An 18,169-nucleotide genomic window follows, 5' to 3' on the forward strand; every position below is an offset into this window, starting at 1 on the left:
TTTTTGAGAGAGGCTTTGTGTGATGGTGAGAATTTTTGAAATGACATAAATTTAACTATAGGATATAAGGGATTCTTAGTGCATTCTCCTCTTCCATTTCTAATAGCAATTGGCTAATCAAGGTCAGGAGCAGGTAGAGATGAATGAGAAAGTTCTTACCTTGTTCTGGTCCGTATTGTTGGGCTTGCAAGAGAGTTAAATCAGGCTATATCCTTCTTCTTTATACCCGAAGAGGTCTGTCAGCAGTAGTTTCTCCCTGCAGAGTAATATTTGGAGACTCACAGGATGGTGAAATGGGAGATGATTGTTGCCTAGATGGGATTTGGAATGAAAAAATATCAAAGTCATTGTTGGGCTTATCTTCTATGTTGTTTTCCTCTCCCTGAAGAGAAGATTTGTTGAAGAAAGACTGATTTTCATTAAAACTTACATCTTTTGACATAATAAATCTCTTTGAAGATGGATGATAACATTTGTAACTTTTTTGTGTGATGGAATATCCTATGAAAACACACTTAAGAGCTCTAGCATCAAGTTTGTCTCATTGATGTTTGTGAATGGGAACATAGATGACACACCTAAAGAGCTTTGGGGGAATTTTAGAATAAAAATTATTCTTTGGAAAGAATTCTGACAAATAGTTTAAAGGACTTTTGAAACCAATAACTCCTGAAGGTATTCGATTTATCAAATATGTAAAGGTTAAAACTACCCCCTAATAATGTTTTGGAACTTGATGTTCGAAAAGTAAAGCTCGAGTGGTTTCAAAGAGATATCTATTTTTTCTTTCCATTAGCCCATTTTGTTGTGGAGTATTGACACAAGATGATTGATGAATAATCCCTTCTTTTTCAAAGCATGATGATAAAATTTGATTAACGTAGTCCCTAATATTATCAGTTCTTAAACCCTTAACGTTAACCTTAAATTGATTCCTTATCATATTTGTAAAGTTTGGAAGGATATGACTCACATCAGATTTTCTTTTAAGAAGGGAAACCTAAGTCATTCGGTTGCAATCATCAATAAATGTTACAAAATCTTTTGCTCCTGAAATATTAGGAATCTTATATGGACCCCATATATCTGAGTGAATTATAGTAAATGGAGACACAAATCTTTAATCACTTATAGAAAAGGCACTCTATGGTGCTTTGCAAATTCACTGATCTCACAATGAAATTGTTCAACAACAAGATTTTTAAATAAAGATGGAAACATGTTCCTAAGAGTCTTAAATGATAGATGTCCTAAACGACGATGATGATTCCAAACATTAGTTTTATTAAAATTAACTGAAATTAATGATAGAGAAGGGGAGTTACTACTGCTGCCTTGCACTCCAAGCATGTACAACCCATCCTTAGCTCTAGCTTGCCCAATCATCCTCCTCGTAGCTAGGTCCTTGGTCCTGCAATATGCATTGATCAAGAAAGAAACTTACATTACAATTTATGTCTTTAATTAGTTTTCGGATAGACAACAGATTTGCAGTAAGGTTAGAAACATGTAATACTCTTTTAAGAGTAAACACAGGATTAAAAGGGATTGTTCCCTGGCTTGCAACTGTGGTTAGAGATCCACCAGCCACTGTAATTTTCTTATTGCTAGGACATGGTTGATATGATGTGAAGGCACCTGTAGAATAAGTCATATGGTCTGTTACACTTGAGTCAATGACCCAGATGCTGGAATGGTTCTTGTTTGAGGCACTAAAGACATGGGAAATTGGAATTTTACCATTTTGAGCAAGAGAGCATGATCCATTGAGTAAGGTTGTTAGGCGTTCAATCTCCTCTTTGTAGAATCCTCTCACCTCTTGGGTGCTGGACTCGTGCTGCCTTTTCTGAATTTGTTAAGTGTGCATGTCCTCTTGAATGGTCCCCTTTGTATGACCTGTTTTCTTGCAATAGCTACAAAACTGATCATTTTTAAAGAATCTTCTCCCTTCAGTTTTTACCACTGTTGCACCATTCATGGCATCATTTTGGTTTCTTCTAGCATTACTTAGGTTTCTGCTATTTGTTATCATCATACCAGAACCTGCAGTATTTGGGACCTCAAGCATCACAGTTCTCCTTCCTCTTCAGCCTTTATTACTGAGAATACCTCATTGAGTGAGGTTAGAGATTCCTTTCCAAGTATTTGGACTTGCATTTGATCAAATTCTATATTGAGTCTTGCAAGAAATTCAAAGATCCTTTCTCTTTCTACATAATTCTTTAAAATCACAGCATCATCACTACACTGCATCTTAAAATCCTGATAATAGTCCAATTCCAACCAGAAACTTTTCATAGTATTGTAATATTCAATAACCATCATATTACCTTGTTTGGTCATTGAAAGCTTCATCTTAATCTCATAGATTAACGCAGCATCCTTCACTTTAGAGTAAGTCTGTCTCACTATATCCCATATGTCTTTTGCTGTAACTAGAAACATATAAGGCCCACAAATTTCTGGCATAATAGAGTTCCATAGCCATGACATAATCATGGAGTTTTCTTCATCCTAGAGTGTAAACTTTAGGTCTTCTGGACTGAGAGGATTGTCCATCAAATGATTAATCTTTTCCTTTCCTTTTAGAAAGGTTTTTACTACCTGTGACCACTTTAGATAGTTTTTTTTCATTTAGTCGGTAGGATGACTATAAACTCTGGAATTCCCTTGATATTTGGGTTTTTTTTGTAGTGTTTTCAGACATGTTTTCAGATCTGGATAGGTTTCCTAGAGCAAGTGACTAGGATTGTCAGGATAGATGAGAAAAAAAGATGAGAAATCCCAGATTTAGAGAGAGATAAGCTAAAAAAAAGAGGCTTGATTTAGGCTCTGATACCACATGGAGAGGTGTTAAATTTTGACTTCTCACTTTGTTTCAGAATAAATTCTTGAATATATACAGCATCTACATATCTATATGAGGACAACTATTAACTACACATAAATAAGTGTTATTGCTAGGTTTTGATTTATAGGAAATGATATCTGACTTTCTGTTTTTACTCCCTACAAATCAGCTTCAAATCTGTCTTAATTACTTCAGAATCTTCAACAGTTATACATCTTTTATGGAGGTTAAAGTTTTATATTTTTCTTCTCTCTCTCCCTTTTATGATGATAAAAGACTAGGTTGCTTCTTGGTGACCTTCCCGGTGCAACAGATTTCAACTATGCTGGCTCAATTGCCTTTGCACTTGGCTGCATTCATCGCAGGTGAATAGTAGTTTCCTTTTTATTTTTTTATTTTTTGCATTCTTGTTGGTTGTATTTGACACTGATTCTCTTTGCATGTGTTATTATTTTACTAAGAAAGTAACTGGGTAGGTTGTCTAACCACTATATATCTAACCAGTTCCTTTGAGATTTGTTGTTTGCTGTGGCATCTCTTTGGTGCCTGCTTTGAGGGAGTGTCATTACCTATTTTTCTTGGGGATTGAAGCTCTTCTAAATATAAGTTATTTGGTAGAGAGTTAGTAGTTAGAGGGGTGGTTAAAAGGTTTTCAGGGTCAAGATTGAAAAAGGGTTTATACTTAAAGTTGGGTATGGAAAAAGGTCTTAGGGAAAGATTCTTTATTTCTTCTTTTACCCAAATCTATTGTCTATTGCATTTATTTTAATTGGCAACTTAGGAAACCTAAGAATTAGCTAAAATTGTGCATTTCCATGGTTTGTCACCTCGTTGAATATAAGGTTGGAGTGCTTGTAATTATTGTGATATAAAATTTTGATGGGTGGATATCCTGGTCTGTCAATGCTAGCAAGTGATTAAATTTTCCATTTAAAGGTTTTTGATACATTTGAGGCATCAAGTAATTAGAAAATTCTAAATACTGTGTCATTTCATGTGCAGACTGGCTAGGTAAGTGGCTTGTGAATACAATTATAATTTATTTGTAGAAGATACGGACAATGATTAGCATTCGAGTAAAAATGATTGCTATTTTAAAATCATTTTTTGACTATATGATGCATGAGCTTTTTGGAAAAATAAATATTTTTCTTAGTTATTTTCATTTCTTCTTATTCATGTAAGGATTATTTTTTTCATATTTAGTATTAGGCTTTTCTAGTTTTCCTATTTTTATTTTCCTATTCAATGTTGTTAGGTTTTTCTAATTTATTATTTAAAGGGAATAATTTTTCTATTTTATTTTCTATTCAATATTACAAGGTTTTTCTAGTTTTTTTGTTATATAAAGGGTTGAAATAGCTTTTTGGTAGGTAGACTTCGATGAATAAAAATTAAATATTTTAAGTGTCTCCTGAAGTTATGGTAACTATAGTTCTTAGTCTTTGAGGGTTTTAACTTAAGTAAACTTGCTTATCCTTTGGCCCTTACTGTGTCAGTGTCATAATTTCTGCATCAAGATAATGATTAGCAAATGAGTTTAAATAGTTATCTTCTTGTTATTATGCTGATACAGGAATTGAGTTTTTTCCCCGTTGCACCTATATTCAAAAGGAAACTTGGACTCTGATTTATCCTTTGTTCTTTTTTTCAACAACATTCTGGGTTTAGAACCAGGTGCTCTTAGAATTCAATGGGAGCAGTTTCTTAGTTCAGGGATTGTTATGCTATTCCAAGGATATTAGCAAAAACAAAGCTGGGTCACATTCATGTTTCTTACGTGTGTGAAATTTTGAAATTTGGATGGAATTTCTAAGACTTTGTTGGCCAACCATACAGGCTTGTTAAAATCATACTCTTTCAGAACGAAGCTCATTGATAGTTTTTTGTATGTATTAATCACAGAATATCAACACATTTTTATGCAGTGCTGGAGGAATGGCATTGTCAAGTTTAGTGCCTCAAACTGTGAGCTCAATATCTTTGCTAGCTAAAAGTACAATTACTGGGTTACAGATCTGGTCGTTGTATGGTCTTCTTTTGACCATTGAAGCTTCTGGTTTCTCATATGTATCTCATGTTCAGGTACTTGAATTTGTTTTCGCTTTATACTGTTCAAAAGGTTGTATAATTGTATCCATCATAGTCAGTCTATATACTCCCAAAGATGGATTTTCATTAACTTCGTTATATTCATTTCAGTCGTGTTTATTACTTCCCTTTTCTCTCCGTCTTAAACAATGATCAATCTTGGTAACTGAAACATGCGCTGATGCATGAGAATCTGCACCTCTTTTGATATAGTGTTGGTGATTCAACAACTTTGATCACATAAAAAAAGTTTTAGGTGTGGATTGTGCCTTGCATTGATAGTCAAGTATCTTGCTTGGTACTACTTTTTGAAGTCAAACTTGTCTAAAAATGGAGTTCTTGGCCAATCTTCAATCTGTTGCATTTGTATGAAATGTAATGCTCGGTTGATTTTGCTATGTTTCTTAATGAGACTACAAATCTAACTTTTTGGCTAGTTATCTTTCTTGATTTGTTTGGTCATCAAATAAGTCAATGGTGGCTATGCATATGTAATCATTCATGTTGATTTGTTGATGTTTCGCCCTTGCTCGTCTTTCCTTTATCCTTCTGTATGCAGGCAACACTTGGGCTTGCTTTGGACATTCTTCTGTCGGAGGAGAATGGATTGGTTGACTTTCAGCAAGGAGTGGGCCGGCTTATAAATGCTATTGTTGCTGTTCTTGGTCCTGAACTTGCCCCTGGAAGCATTTTCTTTTCACGCTGCAAGGTATTGCCTTCACAAGTGCTTTACTTCTGAATTATTTTTTAGGAGTGGTTTTCATTTTAATTACCTAACAATTATCTTTACCATCTGTCACTTGTTTGGCATTGCATGTCAAACAAAAGTATATATCTACATTGGCTGAAATGATTTTTTTTTTGTCAATTTTTTATACTTTGTAGTTCATAGAGGGTTTTTTTTTTTTCATAAAGTTGATCGTATTCATCTGATGATTTCTTTATGCAGTCTGTCATTGCAGAGATAAGCTCCTGGCAAGAAACGGCCACATTGCTAGAGTATGCTGACAAATTCTTCTTTCCCTTCTTTTTTTTCCCATTCTGATATTTGCAATGGAAACTCTTTTCTGCAACTATGGTGGTTGTGATCTTATTGAAAGCAATGAGCTTCAAACTTTTCTTATTTTTTTTTTTTTTTTGGGTTTGTATCTGTTGAAGATTTTAACTAATAGCTGCATCAATCTGGCAGGAGTGTTCGCTTTACACAGCAACTTGTCCTTTTTGCTCCGCAAGCTGTTTCAGTGCACACTCACGTGCAAACGCTTCTCTCAACTCTGTCATCAGGACAGGTTTTGCTTTGCTCCTTTTTAGTTCTTTGAAAAAGAAAAGTTTTTTGTTATCATTCCTTTAAATAATACAAATTGGTTTCATTGGAAGCAGCCTACTTTAAGGCATCTTGCTGTCTCCACCCTACGGCATCTCATTGAAAAGGATCCAGTGAGTAGCCATGGAATTTATGTTTCATATTTGCCAAGCATCAAACCTCATCCCAATATGTCCAATCCTTGTGCTTAAAATTTCCTTGGCAGGTTTCTATCAGTGATGAGCAAATAGAAGATAACTTGTTTCACATGCTGAATGAGGAAACTGATTCTGTGTAAGTCAACAATATCCTTTTTAACCATGATGTTTGATCTGTAACTAGTTTGCAGTATCATGAATGGTGGTGGCTGCAGTGTTAAATATATGTCCTCATGTCATTTGATCTGTAAGCTAGAATTGCAAAGTTGCTGTTTGTTTCCAATGAACTTTTATGTCTTTTTTTTGCTTGTAAGGTGAAGTCTTTCTTGTTCCTATGCCCTATCATATTTGGGTGAGCAAGTATGTTCACTCTTCCATCCTCAATCAATCAGTAGTATTTTTGCCACGTTGTTCATCAAGAAGTGATATTTAAGACTCTTCTTCTAGAAGAGGCTGAATGCTACTAAAGTTGTCTTGTTGAAGGATTGCTCATTGCAAAGAAGTGCATGAGTTCAGAACTTATTATCATTCATTTTATAAGTATCTTGTACAACTTGTCGACTTGCAAAGTTCTATAAACTGCAGACTTAAATTAGGATCAGTTTTCTTGGTTATCTTAGTTGCTGTAGTTATAGTCACTGTCATTCATACCCAGTGTGCTGGGGTTAATATTAAGACAGTTTACTTTCTATTGAGTCCTTTCAAGCAACATAAGGATGACAAATTGTGTCTGTTGCACTTGCTTATATTAAATACGATGGAGATCTCAGGTTTTGCTTGACTGTTGTATCAGTGACTAGAATATCATTAGAAATCACTTGTTGCAAATAATGTTTCACAATCTTTATCCTGTGTAAGCAAGAATGCTTCAAAGCGGACCTTTTCTGTAACAATTTGTGTGCTTTTGCACATGGGAGATGAGATGCAAACTCATTTTTATTGCAGTTATTTCCTTCTACTTTTGGTCTTTAAATTGCTCTCATTCTTGAAGGATTGGGAGTCTGGTACGGGCCACAATTATGCGATTGCTCCTTGCTTCATGCCCTTCATGTCCATCTCACTGGATATTGATTTGTCGTAATATGGTAAGTTCCTGGAAAGCTACCTCTGAGAAGATTATATATATATATATATATATATATATATATATATATATATATATATATATATATATATTTTCTTGGGACCAAGCATATGATTCTATGCAAAGAATGCAGAGAATAACATAAACCTTTGTCTAATAATATTTGGAGAATCTTTACTATTATATCAAGCCAAACCCTTGTTTTCTTCATTGAGCTGCCTTTTGAACTTGGGTCACCATAGTATGATTTTGTTAGTGGTAGACATATTTCATCTGGATTTGAAAATGAAGCAAGTTACGGTTTTACATAATATCAATACTTTCATGTGACTGCTCTTATCCATGATATTTCTTCACTTTTCTTGGCAACAAACAGGCCCTTCAGGCTCTTGTTGGTTGTCTGGCCAAGGATCCCAAAGTGTCAGCTAATGCTCTTTAAAAAGCATCTGAATCAGAATACCATTAAGAGGCAGATGGGACCATTATATCCTGGATATTTTTATGGAATCTGATCTTGAAGTATTATAGCACTCGTCTCTGTCAAAAAACTAAATTACTGTAAAAAACCTGTCTCCAAAGAGTTTTACAATCCCACGTATAGAATAATATAAGAAAGAGATATCTGTCTTTCACTGGTTGTGGGATCATATGATGCTTGTTTTAAGAGATTTGACATCGTGGCATCCTCATCTGCAATTGGTCATTAGTGTCTATCCTCTTTAGAAACCCTTTCCAAGCTGAAAAGCTTGATTTCCAAATGAGATGGAACTTTACAGAAGGGATGCGTATATGGAACAGAGGAGATATTCTACAAAACTAAAACTACAATTTCCAAACCACTCCAGAGTTCACCCCCCTTTACCAGTCTACATACAGAGGCAAAACGAATTCAGAACTAGAAATAACTTCCTACAAATTCTCCTAAAAGAAAACATGGGAACCATTACCAATCTTATGTTTTATGGACAGAGATAACACCACCTATGAAATAGCTTGCAGGGACTCACTTGAGCAACAATAAATCCAGCCTTAATTTGGTCTCTAATTATAGATAAAGTTGTGGAGTTTTTGAACCTTTGAACTCTGGAAAAATTGGGTCACTGATTAGAAAATTTATTTTGCCTCAACCGTGATAAATGAGAATCTTTAATATTTTCCAGGTACTTGCTACATTGGGAAGGCAAGATACTGATACCAATAGGAGTGCTGGAAAGGATCCTCTAAATGGTGCAGACAACGACTCAGGAATGGACCTTGGGGAAGATGATGAAAACATGGTTAGTAGCTCTAAAGGCATGCCGGTGCAAGGTTATGCTTTTGGAGCTCACAGGATCAATCATAACAGAGATAAACACCTCAGATACCGAACTAGAGTTTTTGCTGCCGAGTATGACCTTACATATCTTTCCTCTCTACCATTCATGTTTCCTTGTCCTATAATATATATTTTTATTTTTGTCAAGTTGTTTTTGTTGACCTCAAGGGGGAAGAAAAAGAAGAAGAAGAAGAAGAAGAAGAAGAAGAAGAAGAAGAAGAAGAAGAAGAAGAAGAAGAAGAAGAAGAAGAAGAAGAAGAAGAAGAAGAAGAAGAAGAAGAAGAAGAAGAAGAAGAAGAAGAAGAAGAAGAAGAAGAAGAAGAAGAAGAAGAAGAAGAAGAAGAAGTTGTCCATCATGTTTTACTTCTTTTCAATAATACCTGAATCTAATTTAGATGTTCTCGTTATCATCGCACCTTTCATCATTTACTTCATTTATATGATCACCATCCATATATTATCTGAATGGTACACAAGTTTCTGGCTCCAAATTGAGACCTGAGTCAGTAAATAATGTGGAAGTCTTGCTTTATTCTCTTACTTGCTTTGATGAGAATATTGTCAACTGATTGTGTGCATATATGCACACTAAACAAAATTTTATTGTAAATGGTTATTATATGTGCCAAAAAGGCTGAACTTTAAGTTATTGGATTTAAAAGATGCTTTAACAAAAGCCAGTTTGTACTTGCTCAAGCTAATATTGCAACTTTCAACTCAAAGTAGTTAACTGTACGAGCAGCTTAATGCCTTTTGTCCTGTGTGCAAGCCTTGTGTCACTTGAACATGAACCTAAAATCCTCTCGTGCCATAGAAAGCACTGGTCACAATTTGGTTGAAATCAGTTTTCTGATTTGACTTTATTTCCAACATCATAGTAATTTAATTAATTAATTTGGTGGAAATTAGGTGTTTGAGTCATCTGCCTATAGCTGTTGGTAAGAATCCTGCTCATTTTGATCTCTCTTTGGCGAGGAAACAATCTACTAATGGGGGACTCTCGCGAGATTGGCTAGTTCTCCATGTTCAAGAGTTAATTTCACTGGCTTATCAGGTGTGGATATTGTCATTGTTGAACAGCTGTACTAGTTTGATACACACATTAAAATTGACAGTGTTTTGATCTTTCATCTGTCATAGATTAGCACAATACAGTTTGAAAACATGCGGCCAATTGGTGTGAGACTCCTAACTGCAATTCTTGACAAGGTAAATATGGGTGCTGAACACTGCTTTAGAAAAGTTTTAGGTATTTTGTTTCCACTCAGTTTGCTAATTAAGTTCCAGTTAGATACTTTGTCCTCATCCTGTTTGGAGAACAGTGGTGGCATATAATGCATATATTGAGTTGTAGTTACATACCTTTTCCTTCCCATGTGAGATTAGTATGCATCGTGTGCTTCTAAACTTGGCTTTTAATTGCACTTTGTTTCTTCATGTCAGAAAATGTTTTGTATTTGCTTTGAGTTTTGTGGTAGTTCTGCTGCTTTATATAAGAACCAAGGATGCTAGGACTTCTTCTATGAACCTAGGTAGTTTACTGCTGATTTTGGAACTAGTGGCACAAATCTTTGAGGCATGATGCTTAATAGGTGATGGATGTGAGAAGTTGTTCTGGTGACATACGGGTGTGGTATAGGGCTACCAGCTGATGTGTTACAGGTTCTACCAATAAGTATGCAAAGTCAAACACTATATATGTGGACCTCGAGGAATTTGAATCAAAATCCGGCTGTATTTCATCAAAATCAAATTGTCTTTAGGTGGCTCAACTCAGTGGTCAGGAAGCAATGTGTTATGTTGGAGGCTTAATGAGGATAAAAAAGGAAAAATTGGAGTTCAGCTTGCTGTTCATTGTGGAGGCATGTGTGATATCTGGGGGTTCCTCCAAAGTCTTCTTTTCCCTATGAACTTTGATCCTTTCTTGTACTGAAATCTCTCAATTGGCCATGTTAATTTAAGTCAATGTCACATGTGGAGGAGATGAGGAAATAATGGATCTTGTTTGTTGTGCAACTGTCAGAGAAACATGATGGGTTATGCTTGTTAGCTGTTACATGTTATAACTTAGTTGTGGCATTTTGTGCAGTTAATGTCTCCGCCTTCCATTGTTCGGGCAGCCTTTTTCTTTCCACATTCTCTGCTTGTCAAATAAAAAAATTCCCCTCTTAAGTTGTTCTATTTTTATCTTCTTGGATTACAGTTTGAAAAATCCCCTGACCCAGAGCTTCCTGGACATCTTCTACTGGAACAATACCAGGTATGTTACTTGCTTAGTTATTAAATTCTGTTAGGACATTGATCTGGCTAATGGTCTGGCTCACCTGTACTAGTTCAACCACTATGCTTAGTTGATAAAATATGCATAGTGGAATATTATAACAGTTTTCTTTATACTAACAAAGTAGAGTTTGAAGACGGGCTCTTAAATAGTCTGACATAAACAAATACAAACTGTTGATTGATTTTTTTTTCTCTGAATGCACTAATACATTCATACATGAACATATGAATTATTTATGCTTCTCTCTTTTTTAATTTGGACTATTTGGTATGCAGGCCCAACTAGTATCTGCTGTGCGCACAGCGTTGGATGCATCTTCTGGTCCTATTCTTCTCGAGGCAGGGCTTCAGCTGGCCACCAAGGTTCTGACTTAACATATGTGATTAATTTTTTTCTTAAATTAATTGAAATTCTGTACATATAAGAAAATGAATTGACATTTTGTGTTTTAGATAATGACCAGTGGAGTACTGGGTGGTGATCAAGTTGCAGTTAAACGCATGTTTTCATTAATTTCTAGGCCACTGAATGACTTCAAGGATGTTTATTATCCTTCATTCGCAGAGTGGGTCTCATGCAAGGTATACCAAGTGATTGTTGCTTCAGTAATAGAACAAAGTAGCTATTTATGTCCTGAATATTTTTGTATACATTAGCATGCAGTGGACTTTACTAACTAATTTGAAGATTTAATAGATCAAGATAAGACTTCTGGCCGCTCATGCCTCTCTCAAATGTTACACTTTCTCATTTTTGAGGAGACACCATGGTGGAGTTCCAGACGAGTATCTAGCATTGTTACCATTGTTTTCTAAGAGTTCAAATATTCTGGGGAGGTACTGGATTGGGGTTCTGAAGGATTACAGTTATATTTGCTTATGCCTGGATGCCAAGAAAAATGTAAGCATAGCAGTCTGCTAGCTTTATGCTATTGATTGCTGTCTTGTTTGATTTCATTTGTGTTTATCAAGGAAATGTTTAAGTTAGTTGCTCTTTCCATACAGTGGAATCCATTCCTTGATGGAATTCAATCACCTATCGTTTCATCAAAAGTGCAGCTCAGTTTAGAGGAATCCTGGCCAGTGATTCTGCAAGCACTTGCATTAGATGCAATTCCTGCAAATACCCATGGGAATTCAAAGGAAACAGATGAAAATACATCAAATAATAGTTTAATATCTGGATATAGCATGGTTGAACTCCAGTTGGAAGATTATCAATTTCTATGGGGGTTTTCCCTGCTTGTTCTATTTCAGCGGCAACATCCAACTCTTACTAGACGAATAATATTACTAAGTTCTGCTGAAGTAAGATACGGTGGAGATTCACCAACTGAAGAGACAAACACTGCAGCTTTGAAGCAATATGAGATTGTTCTGCCAGTTTTCCAGTTTCTCTTGACAGAAAGATTTTTCACTGAAGAATTTATTACTCTGGATATTTGCCGAGAATTGCTGCAGGTTGTGTCCTATTTCTTTGCCCTTTGCTCTAAAAATGTGTAAAAGCTTACTTTGCTTCATTGATTCATTGTGTTTCATCTTTCTAGACTTGTTAGAAAGAACTTGTGATGTCATTCACTTGGCCCTAATGATACAAACTTTAGTGCTGCATGTATTTCTAAAAGCCATATTGGATTGGAAGTGAGAATGAAGACAGTATCTTCTGTGCTTGTAGTGATGTATGTTCTTGATGCTTGCATCTCAGGATGTCAATCCAAATTTTTTTCAACATTAAATTCTGGGTGACAAATTTTCAATCATGTCCATGTCATGGCAAGGAAGACAGGCATGATAGATCATTTGTAAGGAAGACTCAATTTTTCATGTTGATATAAGATACAAAACTATTGTACTTGAACTTTCAAAAGACTAGTTTCACATGTTTCGTTGCAAGAATGTATAATAAACACATCTTTTAGCTTCCCATGCACTATCATGTGAATCTGCTGGTGAAGGGCTTTTACCTTTTTGTGATTCTGAGATGGCTGCCTATTTATGCTTAATATCCATGGCCATGCCCTACTTGTTTATGCCTTCTCATCATACTGAATCAATGCAGGTTTTCTTCTACTCTATTTACATGGATAACTCTTGGAGTACTCTTTCAATATCAGTTCTATCACAGGTAAGTTTCACAAGTTTCATTTTTTCCAAATAATTGATGTTTGTTTTGTGAAAGCTCCTCTTCAAGTCTAAAAAAAAATCATGCTTGTTTTCTGAACATCCACAACTAATTAGAGTTATTGCACCATTTAAGCAGTGATAGATGATTGCATGCCATGGCACAGCAACAACTACAACTTTAACTGGAGCATTAAAGAGATTTCACATTGTTGATGTACTGCTACTAATTATTTAAGTCTTGATGGCTGTGCGCAGCATTGCACCATGTCCTTCTAGTGATGTGTTTATAAATACCCTTTGCTGATAAAGGAATTAGTTCTTTTAGCATGTAGATTGGAAGATTAATGATGGATTCTGCTTAAATTTAATTCCTTTTCCAGGATTGATCAGACTTTTATCAGTAAAAATGATGAGTTTTAGCTTGATGCCTGCATTGGATGTTTGCATTCTATTGGGCTGAGTTGATTCTAATTTATTTCTGGAACAGATTGTGCAGAATTGCCCCGCAGATTTTCTTGAAGCAGAAGCTTTAGGTTATCTGGTCGTGGAACTTCTCTTGGCTTATATCTTCAATGTTTCTCAGAGGTCATGCCTTTTATTAGAAATTAATTTTTTTTAGGCATTTAATTAAGTGTGTTTCTTAAGAAACACCTTTAGCTGATACTTTCCAACTTACTGGTGCTTAGAACCTATGAAGTCCTATCAGATCACTCAAACTGTGAGGAGTTGATATCTCCATTGTTTATTACAGCAAAGACACTTGTGAAGCGTTGTGAACCAAAGGTGGGTTAGGTATTTCAGCTTAGATTTTTCTTATACTTAATGGATTTACTCTGTGGTATATCATATCTTTCCTTGAGGATTTACCCATAAAAATGTTCATCTATCATTGCTAGTATTATCTCATTATTTACCATTTTAAGCTGCTGGGTGAATTTTCCTTGAAGTTGTGCCTTAATATGCAGAAGCAATTAAAGTCTGTGGTCGTGGCCTTAGTGTTGGTTGGTTACAAGTGTATCAGAGAAGCTTTGACAGAGTTAAGCTTTTCAACAGTTAATGACTTTGTAAAGTGCGTGATTCCCTTGATGAAGAAACTTGTTGATGGTGAGTAATCGGTACTTGGCATTGCTGCAATGTAGCTGCTAGTGAATTCATTCTCTTGTGATTAATCATAAACTGAACCACTCCTGTGGTATTGCCAGTTTTTCACTTCACTTTCTTGTGTTCTTGGAGACAACATTTTACTCCCCTATGGCTTGCTTCTTACTTCTACCCTAAAAAGAAATTACTTGAACTGTTTAAAAAATATAGGTAAATCATTTTAGGAAATCCCTTGGCAGAAAATAATGAAGGGAAGGTACCATGCAGAATAGCAAAGGGCTTTGTGCACTTATTCTTTCCACGTTTTATAAGTAGATAAAAGCGGTCTCTTTCTCAGCTAACTAAACTCAGAAGTTCATTTGACAGGCCAAACAGGTATTCTGAATGACTCCATTATAGGGAGAAATTTACCTTTTATCATTAAAAACTGACAAATAAAGAAATTCAGTTTGTACTGCATGTTGTGGTGGTGTGTGCCTTCTTTCTATCACTTTCAGGAAAAAAACCTTGCTGTGATGCCTCAATCCTGATAAGTAAAAGTGTTTTGAAATAATAAATGCTTCATAGGAAGTTAATTGAATTTTGTGTTGCAGACTCTGCTGAACATGGTAATAATAGCAGTCATCTGAGGGCAATCCTGGGAACTTGTCTGAATGTGATTGCTGATTTGATTAAGGATTGCATCAAGGGCATTCACCTTCTGGAGAACAAAAGATCTGACTTACTCAAGTTACTGCAACTGAAGCTTTCTTTCTCTATTGAGCAAATGATGTTATTAGCCAAGCTAGTTTATGAAAGTGAATATGGCAGACAAGCTGAAGAAAGCAATACTATTTGTCTTGCTGTGCTCAAGTATTGCAGCAAATACATCCAGACTGTGCTGAAAGATTCAAATGTACAGGTAAGCTGATATTCATGCAAGCATTTTTAGGAATGGCCACATTCTTTTCCCAACATTGAAAGACACCTGGAAAACCTTGTGTACAGGTTCAAGCAATTGGATTGCAAGTGCTCAAAACCATGACTCAGAGAAGCACCAACATAGAAGACAGTTCTTTCTTCATATTTTTTAGCGGGGAGCTTGTTACAGAAATTTTCCACATAATCCACACCTCGTTGAAGGTTTTGCTTTTAGTTGCTAATTAAAATTACGGTACCTGCACTTCTATACTTGAATGCTGCCATTCTAAACAAAATATAATATTCCATTGTTACAGAAACCAGTAAGTAAAGAATCTGTGTCTATTGCTGGTGAGTGCTTGAGATTTCTAGTGCTTCTACAAACACTTTCAAAAGCAAATGAATGTCAGAGAGGCTTCATGAATCTGCTTCTCAAAGCCATTGTCATGATATTCTCGGCATCAGAAGATGATTCCTCTCAGGTTGACAAATTTTGACAGCTTTTTAAGTTTTAATTAAGAACAGGATTGTCTAAATATTTATTAACATTGCCGCACAATTAATGACAGGAAGTCAGTGATATAAGAACCAATGCTGTAAGGCTTGTTTCTTCTCTTGCTCAAATTCCTTCATCGGCAGTCCACTTTAAGGATGTCTTGTTATCAATGCCCGTGTCACATAAACAGCAACTTCAGGTTACTACTTTTATATATTTTCCTTTATGTAGCTTTTTTTTTTTCGCTATGTTTCTAATATACAAAGTTATTTCATTTGAAAAAGAAAAAAGATGCTAGTTGTGCTTTCTCATAGTTTGTTAGACAGGCACCGCTAACCCAATTAAGACCCATTATTCTTATTATTTGTCAGCATTGTCAACTGGATTCTGTGTTTCTTATTGTTCGCTGCAGTCTGTTTTAAACATGGTTTTAATATTTTCTAATTTCATTCCTTCAATCTGCAACTTTTACTTTCACCACAAGTGTATGGCAACTTGAAAGGTTTCCTGAGCCAGATGTGACTTGGACAACAAGCCATTGCATCTCTTCTCAGATACCGGCTTATAACAGAAGACTGAATTAGAGTGCCATTTACATGTGAAGGGAGTGGCTTGAGTGCGTGCGTGCTTTCACATAGACATGCACGTAGGGGAGTGGTGAGGCGTGAGAGGATTTGGAAAGATTTGTCTATTTTCAGCAATTCTTGTTCCTAGTCTTTATTCTTAACAATGGTGGAAGTTGACTATAGTAGTTTGTGGGTTTTCCTTTTCAGTGCTTTTGCTGTGGGAATATTATATTTGACTTTGGGCTTATAATGGAACTTCCTTTTTGTCCTTTCATTTTCTTCTTTCAGGGGGTAATCCGTGCGTCTGTGGCACAGCATCAAAATGCATCACCAATGAAAACTGTGGCATCATTAGAAATAAAATTACCAGTGCCAAAAGATTCCCAAACATCATCCACATCAACACTGCCAATAGAAGGAAGTAGACAGAAAAGTTCTACCCCATCATCCCCTGTTCACTTTGACCAGGTAAGCATGGAAGATGACCAAGAGGACGAAGATGACTGGGATGCTTTCCAGTCTTTCCCTGCTTCAACTGATGCAGCTGGTACTGTTTCAAAAGCAGAAAGTGCTGCTCAAGAACCAGACCTGGTTGAGAAATCTATTTCAGAAAGGGAGTTTCAAGACTTTCCTACATCCAAACCCGTCAACAATGAAGGTGATATGAGCAGTGCTGAGCAGCAAGAAGTGATTTCTAATGACCTAGGACATGATATCAAACCCAAACCCTATAATGATCAATATCATAATAGAGAAGAGGAGGGAGTGGCATTGAACCAAGAAAATGTAAAAATCTCAACTGATCTTCAACTTATCGACGAAGCACCGAGCCACAAGGATGAAGAGGGAGCAGAGTCTAGCAAAGAGAAAATAGAAAACTCACCTGATCTTAAAGTTATTGAGGATACAGAAGGCTCGATTCAAGTGAATATAGTGGAAGATTATGAGCAGACAACGCATAGCCCGCATAACAGAATTGATCATCAGAGTCAAGTATCCCCAGATGATCTTCAATCTGTTGAAGATAAAGTACAGGTCGAAGCAAATATAGTGCAGGACCATGATCAGCTCAAGGTTCCTCCAGATGAGCAAAATGTTGTTCCATGATCATCGGATGCTCTGCCCACAGAATTGCTTTCTGAACATGAAACTGAGGAGGAAGCAGAGGATGGAGCAAGTATAAAAAGGCATGTTGAAGCTGAAAACGCTTTGGGCAAGATCATGGATGAATTTAAGAGCAGTGAGCAGCAGCAGGATTAACAGTGAGAAATTGATATTACCAAGATAACAAGATCGGGAGGAAGCAGTGTTGGAATCTGATGGTAAACAGCGTGCAGAACCTGAAGATACCGTGAACAAAACGATGGCCTTAAATAAGAGCAATGGCAGTGGTAAGCCAGAATCACAGTGAGATTGACAGAACATAAAGTACTTATCGTTTATAATGCAGATATTTCCCCCCCCTATTCTAAGCCTTCCTGTAACATGAGGCCTAGGCAGGCCATTGACTTTTGTCCTATGAATTTTTATATGATGGGTTGGTATTTTGTTTCTTAAACTGTGTGGGGAATGAGACAAATGTTGTGTGGTTTATCTCAATAATTGTGAAACCAACTTAGTCTCGTATCTCTTTCATTGCAGGAAATGGAATGAATTGTGCGGTAATCATGTTTTTTTTTTTAATCATTTTTGTGTTAAAAAAATAAAAAAGAATTCACAAAACTAACAATAATTTGAAAAAATAGACAAGGCAACCTTTGAATGATTCGTGAAAATAAACCAGCAGTCAAACATTATTTTCACCTTGTAGATGCGTGATTCTATTTGAAATCGAAAATCACATAAGCCGCTTCCAATTTATCTACCGAGAGGGCTCCTAGCATTTGATCAAGTAATA

At 35.9% G+C, this 18,169-nt stretch overlaps 1 protein-coding gene across 3 annotated transcripts in view; it reads left to right on the forward strand.

The window, feature by feature from the left end:
- SWEETIE (HEAT repeat-containing protein) overlaps nucleotides 1-17,862 on the forward strand; it is a 42,052-nt gene extending 24,190 nt beyond the window's left edge. The window contains exons 24-49 of one of the 3 annotated variants that reach the window (XM_011036737.1): nucleotides 3,128-3,216; nucleotides 4,780-4,936; nucleotides 5,502-5,651; nucleotides 5,892-5,941; nucleotides 6,132-6,231; nucleotides 6,323-6,379; nucleotides 6,472-6,539; nucleotides 7,395-7,488; nucleotides 8,648-8,874; nucleotides 9,712-9,856; nucleotides 9,943-10,011; nucleotides 11,006-11,062; nucleotides 11,362-11,448; nucleotides 11,539-11,667; nucleotides 11,783-11,986; nucleotides 12,091-12,546; nucleotides 13,145-13,210; nucleotides 13,697-13,794; nucleotides 13,896-13,992; nucleotides 14,157-14,313; nucleotides 14,904-15,211; nucleotides 15,298-15,432; nucleotides 15,528-15,692; nucleotides 15,780-15,905; nucleotides 16,561-17,346; nucleotides 17,460-17,862. In XM_011036737.1, coding sequence (XP_011035039.1) covers nucleotides 3,128-3,216; nucleotides 4,780-4,936; nucleotides 5,502-5,651; nucleotides 5,892-5,941; nucleotides 6,132-6,231; nucleotides 6,323-6,379; nucleotides 6,472-6,539; nucleotides 7,395-7,488; nucleotides 8,648-8,874; nucleotides 9,712-9,856; nucleotides 9,943-10,011; nucleotides 11,006-11,062; nucleotides 11,362-11,448; nucleotides 11,539-11,667; nucleotides 11,783-11,986; nucleotides 12,091-12,546; nucleotides 13,145-13,210; nucleotides 13,697-13,794; nucleotides 13,896-13,992; nucleotides 14,157-14,313; nucleotides 14,904-15,211; nucleotides 15,298-15,432; nucleotides 15,528-15,692; nucleotides 15,780-15,905; nucleotides 16,561-17,346; nucleotides 17,460-17,468 — 4,086 coding nt within the window. In that variant the 3' untranslated portion in view covers nucleotides 17,469-17,862. Of the gene's footprint in view, nucleotides 1-3,127; nucleotides 3,217-4,779; nucleotides 4,937-5,501; nucleotides 5,652-5,891; nucleotides 5,942-6,131; nucleotides 6,232-6,322; nucleotides 6,380-6,471; nucleotides 6,540-7,394; nucleotides 7,489-8,647; nucleotides 8,875-9,711; nucleotides 9,857-9,942; nucleotides 10,012-11,005; nucleotides 11,063-11,361; nucleotides 11,449-11,538; nucleotides 11,668-11,782; nucleotides 11,987-12,090; nucleotides 12,547-13,144; nucleotides 13,211-13,696; nucleotides 13,795-13,895; nucleotides 13,993-14,156; nucleotides 14,314-14,903; nucleotides 15,212-15,297; nucleotides 15,433-15,527; nucleotides 15,693-15,779; nucleotides 15,906-16,560 lie in introns of all 3 variants that reach the window. The other 2 variants (XM_011036735.1, XM_011036736.1) reach the window with 2 other exon arrangements.
- The last annotated feature ends 307 nt before the right edge of the window (nucleotides 17,863-18,169 follow it).

The sequence above is a fragment of the Populus euphratica genome, unplaced genomic scaffold, assembly GCF_000495115.2.
Source record: "Populus euphratica unplaced genomic scaffold, PopEup_1.0 scaffold99.1, whole genome shotgun sequence".
Classification (NCBI taxonomy): Eukaryota; Viridiplantae; Streptophyta; class Magnoliopsida; order Malpighiales; family Salicaceae; genus Populus; species Populus euphratica.